An 8,683-nucleotide genomic window follows, 5' to 3' on the forward strand; every position below is an offset into this window, starting at 1 on the left:
ACCCTACTGTACCTAATAACCTTGCTCTTATTCACATTTACTCTTAACTTTCTTCTTCCACACACTTTACCAAACTCAGTCACCAGCTTCTGCAGTTTCTCACATGAATCCGCCACCAGCGCTGTATCATCAGCGAACAACAACTGACTCACTTCCCAAGCTCTCTCATCCCCAACAGACTTCATACTTGCCCCTCTTTCCAAGACTCTTGCATTTACCTCCCTAACAACCCCATCCATAAACAAATTAAACAACCATGGAGACATCACACACCCCTGCCGCAAACCTACATTCACTGAGAACCAATCACTTTCCTCTCTTCCTACACGTACACACGCCTTACATCCTCGATAAAAACTTTTCACTGCTTCTAACAACTTGCCTCCCACACCATATATTCTTAATACCTTCCACAGAGCATCTCTATCAACTCTATCCTATGCCTTCTCCAGATCCATAAATGCTACATACAAATCCATTTGCTTTTCTAAGTATTTCTCACATACATTCTTCAAAGCAAACACCTGATCCACACATCCTCTACCACTTCTGAAACCACACTGCTCTTCCCCAATCTGTTCTCTAGTAGCGCAAGGAAACAGACGAAAGAAATGGCCCAACCCCCCCCCATACACATGTACATACACACGTCCACACACGCAGTATACATACCTACACAGCTTTCCATGGTTTACCCCTGACGCTTCACATGCCTTGATTCAATCCACTGACAGCACGTCAACCCCTGTATACCACATCGCTCCAATTCACTCTATTCCTTGCCTCCTTTCACCCTCCTGCATGTTCAGGCCCCGATCACACAAAATCCTTTTCACTCCATCTTTCCACCTCCAATTTGGTCTCCCTCTTCTCCTCGTTCCCTCCACCTCCGACACATATATCCTCTTGGTCAATCTTTCCTCACTCATTCTCTCCATGTGCCCAAACCACTTCAAAACACCCTCTTCTGCTCTCTCAACCACGCTCTTTTTATTTCCACACATCCCTCTTACCCTTACGTTACTTACTCGATCAAACCACCTCACACCTCACATTGTCCTCAAACATCTCATTTCCAGCACATCCATCCTCCTGCGCACAACTCTATCCATAGCCCACGCCTCGCAACCATACAACATTGTTGGAACCACTATTCCTTCAAACATACCCATTTTTGCTTTCCGAGATAATGTTCTCGACTTCCGCACATTCTTCAAGGCTCCCAGGATTTTCGCCCCCTCCCCCACCCTATGATCCACTTCCGCTTCCATGGTTCTCTATCAACTTTATCATATGCCTTCTCCAGATCCATAAATGCTACATACAAATCCATTTGCTTTTCTAAGTATTTCTCACATACATTCTTCAAAGCAAACACCTGATCCACACATCCTCTACCACTTCTGAAACCACACTGCTCTTCCCCAATCTGATGCTCTGTACATGCCTTCACCCTCTCAATCAATACCCTCCCATATAATTTACCAGGAATACTCAACAAACTTATACCTCTGTAATTTGAGCACTCACTCTTATCCCCTTTGCCTTTGTACAATGGCACTGTGCACACATTCAGCCAATCCTCAGGCACCTCACCATGAGTCATACATACATTAAATAACCTTACCAACCAGTCAGTAATACAGTCACCCCCTTTTTTAATAAATTCCACTGCAATGCCATCCAAACCTGCTGCCTTGCCGGCTTTCATCTTCCGCAAAGCTTTTACTACCTCTTCTCTGTTTACCAAATCATTTTCCCTAACCCTCTCACTTTGCACACCACCTCGACCAAAACACCCTATATCTGCCACTCTATCATCAAACACATTCAACAAACCTTCAAAATACTCACTCCATCTCCTTCTCACAATACCACTACTTGTTATCACCTCCCCATTTGCGCCCTTCACTGAAGTTCCCATATATGTATGTATAATGTAAATATGTACTATAAAAACATTTATTACCATGATAAGCCAAATTATGATAGACTTCTTTTTTAACAAGTATACTTTATAATTAAGATAGAGTGTAACTCTTACATAGATGAAGTGCTACAGTTTAGACTTTTGTTGATGCAGTTATAAGGGCAAAAACCAAAGAAATAATAAAATTCAGTAGAGCACTATTGCTTTAAAGTAGAACATTGGAAATCATAAGTCATTTTGGCAGGACTTGAAGGCAGTTGATTTTAGATGTTTGTGGTTTAAGGATATTCAGACGAGATCTGTTATGTGTGAAATATTAGCTCTGTATTTGAGCTTTTGATTCATGACAACTTTTTTAATACTTTTGTGCAAAATCCTTGAGATCTCAACTTTTAACTTCCTGAATAATCTGTCCATTTTATAGATTCCAGTGATGATACTTGTAACTTTAAGGCATTTCTGACTAACTTGGTATAAAGGTTTTATTTCTTGGATTTAGGAAGTGGCAACTGCTACTTTCAGTTGTTGAATCATCATGAAGGAATCTTCACGAAAGATTTTAAGTATACTTGATTCTTCTTTGACGGATGGGATAGTAAAGATGATAGGTAACAAAAATGCTCAAGGAAAACCATATGTTGTGTACCCAACTTTGTGTGTAAGAAAAGGCATATTATGCACGATGTGATTTGTGAAGTTTTCCTTTTATGATATTTGTTTAAACAATGGTAAAAGAACGTAGATTGAAGTTCAGGTCATGGTATCAGCATGTGAGGCACTAATATTTAGGTACCACTACCTGAATGCCATTTATGATAATCATTTGTAACGTATATAAGTATGCCAAGCTGAAATGGAAAAGTTGGTTTGTATACATTACCTCGCTAACGCGGGAGACAGCAACAAAGTATAATGAATACATTACGTCTTTATTAAATTTTGAATGGAAACTGATGATATAATGCAAAATCATTCATTAAGAAGCACTGTAGTTGAGTGGATGACACATTTCAGCGTACTGGACCTTTGTTAATGATCCATAAATACTGCATGCACTTGATATTTGGAACTTGAGTTTAAAAGATATTTTGTGAACAGAAAGAAATGAATTTTCTTTATCCTTTTATAAGGATTGGATGAATCTATCTATATCTTTATCTCTGATGCCTGTTCCTTTTGGGAACTCCCTAATGGGGGTGGCCATGCCAATAGTCTCCATAACTGTTGACCTCCAAGGCCACTTCATAGCCTATATTGCTTCACCCTTAACACACCATTAGTAGAGGGGAGCAGTAGTGCAGTGTTTTTTAATGTTGGCTGAGATGGCATGGGCAACTGAGCCCCTAATCAAGGCCATCCCATTAACAATATGCATATAAATACATACCATAGCCTGAGCCAAAAACTCATTTTATTGACCAACCCCTAGGGGGTTGACTGTGGACCGACTGCTGTCACCAGAATTCGAACCTTTGTGGCCTGTGAATGCAGCCCATTCCCACCAACTACTACTACTACCTAATGTGTTTACCTAATATTTGTGCTTAATGTTACAACCTGTTGCTCCTACCTAATGCTTCCAGCAGATGCATTCAAATTTGTCAAGTGCAGCTGCAGTTCCATGTCCAATGAGTAGAATTTGCCAATACTCTGTTGGGATTATTATTTTCTTTGCATGGGTGTTAAAAATTATGCATACTCAAAACATTTGGAATGGTTTATTGAACACTGACTGACATATATGTATCTGTAGTCTTTTAACTTTTTCCCCATTTACTTAAGATAGCATGTAATGTATTTCAGATTTTTTTTTTAAGATAGCCTTTTAACCCATAACAGTATTTGTTTTACTGCCAGATGAAAGAACAAATGAAAGGATGTACAAGATTTTGCATAAAATAAAATAAATGACATTGATTTGTTAGAAATAAAATAAATGGTTACCCATTTGAGTGGTCTGTCAATCAGAATGATAAGAACTGTCAAGAAGAGGACATGAACATACATTATTGTTTGTTTTTTCTTTTCTCATGCAGACTTAGGTATTATTGCTTAAGAAAAAGATATTACTTTAAAAGCTTTTGGGGATATTTTGATTGAAAGTGTATGTAATTTATTATTTGGTGACATTTCACTGAATATATTTGAGAAAGTTTTTAAAAATGTCTATTTATATATCTGAAACTTGGAGGGGTTAGTTACCCATGTCAATCATTGAGTGGATTATCTGGCCCATCTCTTCTTGACGTGTATTCCTGCTCAATGGATGTGGCTAGTTTCGTAAGTGCTGTTGGAGCCCCATAAAAGGGGATCCTAGGACAAAATGGAAATGGAAAAAGAAATTTATACATAGATGCACCCCTTTGTATAAGAGGAGAAACTTACTGTGTTCATGCAGGTGTCTACAAGTACTCTCACACTTTGTGTAGATGCTCATATTATCATCCTTATACAGAATTCAATATTATACATTAAATTAGTTATAAGTACAATGTCAAATTTTGGTTGTGTAGTTCACAGGATATACAAAGGTTGATGATAACAGGTATGTCTTTAATCAGTATACTACAAATATAAACAGGATATTTTGTTATAACAGTTGTGGAGTGAATTTAGTCTTGTCCCTCATTCTCTATCATGGGCTTTTTCTCTATAATTTCTCTGCGTGCCTCTTCTAAGAGAATGTTTTGTATCCAGTTTCGAGACGAAGTTCTTCTCTGAAGAGATGGAAACTGATTACCTGAGGGAAAAATGCAGGTTAAGTACTGTAGTACAGCAGAAGGGCACGGAGGGTATGAAATGGTATGGGGAGAGAAAAAAATAAATGGGTGAGGTTGAAGGAAAAGACAAAAATAGGAGGGATGAAGCTGGGAAGGAAGGGAGACCAGAAAAGGTGCCATTTCTGATACAAACTATAACTTACAGGGAGAAACCTATGGCTGGCAAAATGTTGGAAATAATAATTCTGGTATGAGTGAGTCTGAAATACTGATAAACCGACAAGTTTTACAAAGATAATCATAAGGGTGAAATTTTACTTGCATCAAAGAAGGGTCATTTACCTTTCTAACTGCACTTTCTCCAGCCTACAGGGAAAAGGTGTAGTGAAACAAGAAATAGGTAATACCAACTTCTGTATGACATGGAACTTTGAAATACTGGAAACCACAATGTGAGAAAATACCAACCTTGTATGGCATGGAACTCTTGAAATACTGGAAACCACAATGTGAGACTAAGACCTTGGTATTACTCTTCAGCTTTTCACAGCTGTGGCTAGTGGCTCATTAAGCAATCATACTGACTTAGTCTTATACATATATGAAGCATGATTATATCCACTTATAAAATACTAACAGGGAAAACCTGAAGGGATCAAATCAGGAAAGGGTGAAAGGTGTGAAGTAATTTTTACATACCTTTCAGTTCTAAGACAGAACGATCATAGAAGCAGCCTGGGTATATGTTTGGAGCTTTGTGAATTTGTGTGTATGACTCATATGTGTCCTTGTAGCGTGGAACTAAGACCTGAAAAAAAAATGGAGTAAATGTGTCATCATCATCATCGAAATCCAGGACATACCCAGTGATCCTATGGAAAAAAACTGAAGCAGATAAAGAAGGATATGAGATATCTAAGACTTACAGAGACACCACTAAGCAAGGTGGCACTGCAGTAGGTCTCTAGCAATAAGTCTGAATGTAATTAGATCATGAAATTTTCTCATTAGAAATGTGATTTAACTTCAATAAGAATACCAGCCATAAACAAAATTAAGATAAAGACACAGACTGCCTTCAACTACAAGGGCATACATCTAAGAAGTATGAACAACTACTGAAAAGATACGGAAGGAAATAAGCAAATAAAAATAACATGATCAGGTGACTTAACTTTTATAGAATGGAGAAAGGGTAGATCTGATTATGACTGTAAATGCACATTTAAGCAGGAAAACAAAGCTGTAACAATGAAAGAAAAGTCTGGGGTAAACCATGGAAAGTTTTGTGGGGCCTGGATGTGGAAAGGGAGCTGTAGTTTCGTGCATTATACATGACAGATAGAGACTGAGTGTGAACGAATGTGGCCTTTGTTTCTTCCTAGCGCTACCTCGCATGCGTGCAGGGGGAGGAGGGTGTCATTTCATGTGTGGTGACAGGAATGAATAAAGGCAGAAGTATGAATTATGTACATGTGTATATATGTATATGTCTGTGTATGTATGTATATGTATACGTTGAAATGTATTAGTATGTATGTGTGCATGTGGGCGGGTTGGGCCATTTTTCATCTGTTTCCTTGCGCTACCTCGCTAACGCAGGAGACAGCGACAAAGTATAATAAATAGATTTGTTTTTTATTATAATTGATCACTGTTTTCCACATCAGTGAGGTAGTGCCAGGAAACAAAGATTGACCCATCCACTCATATACACATGTATATACATAAATGCCCTTACATGCACATATACGTAAACACACACACACAGACATCTACATATATACACATTTACATATTCATACTTACTTGCCTTCATTCATTCTTGTTGCTACCCCACCCTATGGAAAACAACCATGGGGACATCACACACCCCTGCAATACACCGACATTCACTGAGAACCAATCACTCTCCTCTCTTCCTACTCGTACATATGCCTTACATCCTTGGTAAAAACTTTTCACTGCTTCTAGCAACTTACCTCCCACACCATATACTCTTGAAAAGTATTGCACATAGGATACTCCAATTGTTTTGAATGGTGATAATTCAAAATCTGCTGTGTTAACAAATCATAAAAAATCAGTATCTAGTACAAGCGAAAATTAAGAAATTTACAACATGTATAATGAGTATGATGTACATACGTGCCTGTACAGGTATAAATTTAACAGGTACAGCCATGTACCTAAAGCAAAAGATTAACTTGAGGAAAACTCAGCATCAGGGCCAGACAGCAGCCAAATGACATCACACTTTAATGAGTAAACTAATTTTCTATTCTTATGTCCTTTTTTTTTTATAAATCCTTTTTAATAAGTACAAAGAAAGTACATTTAAATAAGAAAATCTATAACCAAAGGGTTTGGGACAAATAGTCTGATGAATGCAACCCAATTTTTCCCTTAAAGTTTTCATATGTTAATGATTTCAAAAGTTACTAAGGTGTTTTCTAATTCATCTTTGTAAACTTCCAACTTTTGTAAAAATCAGAAAAAGCCAGTGGCTTACCTTAAATAACTTGTGTACGAGCTGCTTTTCTGTTAACCAATAAGTAGCCATCTCCATTGTAGGCCTGTGAAGATCTCCATACCTGATGGCATCTCCAATAAGCTGGAAAGTAATAATAATGTGTATCTATTTTCAAATCCATGGGTGATACGGAACTCGGTCAATATGTAACCTTCACTACATAATGATGAAAACCTGCTTGATAATTGACACAAACTTGTTCAATATGTAACCTTCACTACATAATGATGAAAACCTGCTTGATAATTGACACAAACTTGTTCATATATAAAAATACCCAAAGGTGAAACAATTGACAGAGGATCAGCCCAGTGGTCTTGGTTCACCCTTATCATTAACTGAATTACAACAGATTTATCTAAACATACCAATCACTCCCATGAATGAGTACAGCGAATATTGTGCCAAATGTCAACAAACAGATAGTACAGCCATGGTGTTACATGAATGTTTATTGGTGCTCTTAACATTCTGCATACGCATACCTCCTGTTACAAAAATACCAAAATTTCCATTACCAACATAACCCTCATTACTACTGCCTTTCATGATATAGAATTAATGCCCTAAAAAAATCATGAGTCACAACTGTTACACTCCCTATGTACTACTTTAGTACCACAGAACATCACTCATTTTCTAAGACGGCTCAGAACAATGGAGTGTTAAATCGCACAACTCGTGCAAAACTATTTGCACAAAGACATCCTCCAACTTACTCGTTCAGCATAACCCCTGGCTTCGTCAGCCCTACGGTAGTTTAATTCAATCCTCTCATTCTTCACCAAGTCCGACACTGTTGCCCTCATCTTCATCAGTCGTCCCTCGGGTCCTTTGGGGTTTGAGAACTTTCTGTGTTTGGGGTGTATTGCTATACGGATAGCTGGAATCAATTTTCGGATTTCTGCCTGATTCATCGTTGCTCTTTTCTTCTTTTTACTATTTTATAAGAGCCTTGCCCCGTGTTGTAAGTGTAAACAATTCGATGAAGAGTCAGCTGTGCATCTGATACCACAAAATGGAAAGTGTTATACCAAGAGAAGGAAACAATACCGAAAGACCATTAATAAAGCTTAACATACTAGCGACATCTCTTATGTGTATTTCAAAACTAACATTCTCTACTCAGGTGTTTTATGGGGGGACTAGTATCTTCTTAGGGTCGAGCTGCAGGCGTGCACGAGACTTCAGGTATTCATATTTCAAGTGTAAGAATACTTCCTTATAGAATGCTTCTGAAAGACAGTATGAATGATAACAGATGTTTACAAGCATTTAATGGAAACGTGGAAAGACTGAAGCAACGGACATATTAATAGGCTATCATAGGAATAATAGAACTGACTAATGCAAAGAAATATGGGTCGAAAACTCGAAATGTAGGAAAACAGTATATGCAGGGAAAGGAAACAAGTGTGTTCGTTGTTGGCACAATTTCAGTAATACATTAAGTTTTCCACGATATATAGATACATAGATGAGCAACATCAGTTTAAAATC

At 37.8% G+C, this 8,683-nt stretch overlaps 1 protein-coding gene across 1 annotated transcript; it reads right to left on the bottom strand.

The window, feature by feature from the left end:
- Nucleotides 1-4,466: 4,466 nt before the first annotated feature.
- Nucleotides 4,467-8,208, bottom strand: mRpL17 (mitochondrial ribosomal protein L17). The gene is made up of 4 exons (XM_071668672.1): nt 7,903-8,208; nt 7,163-7,264; nt 5,350-5,458; nt 4,467-4,670 (listed from the first exon to the last, which is right to left on the bottom strand). The coding sequence occupies exons 1-4, from the start codon at nt 8,098-8,100 to the stop codon at nt 4,543-4,545; spliced, it is 537 nt and encodes a 178-aa protein (XP_071524773.1). The 5' UTR covers nt 8,101-8,208; the 3' UTR covers nt 4,467-4,542.
- Between the last annotated feature and the right edge of the window lie 475 nt (nt 8,209-8,683).

Source organism: Panulirus ornatus, chromosome 13 (assembly GCF_036320965.1).
Source record: "Panulirus ornatus isolate Po-2019 chromosome 13, ASM3632096v1, whole genome shotgun sequence".
Classification (NCBI taxonomy): domain Eukaryota; kingdom Metazoa; phylum Arthropoda; class Malacostraca; order Decapoda; family Palinuridae; genus Panulirus; species Panulirus ornatus.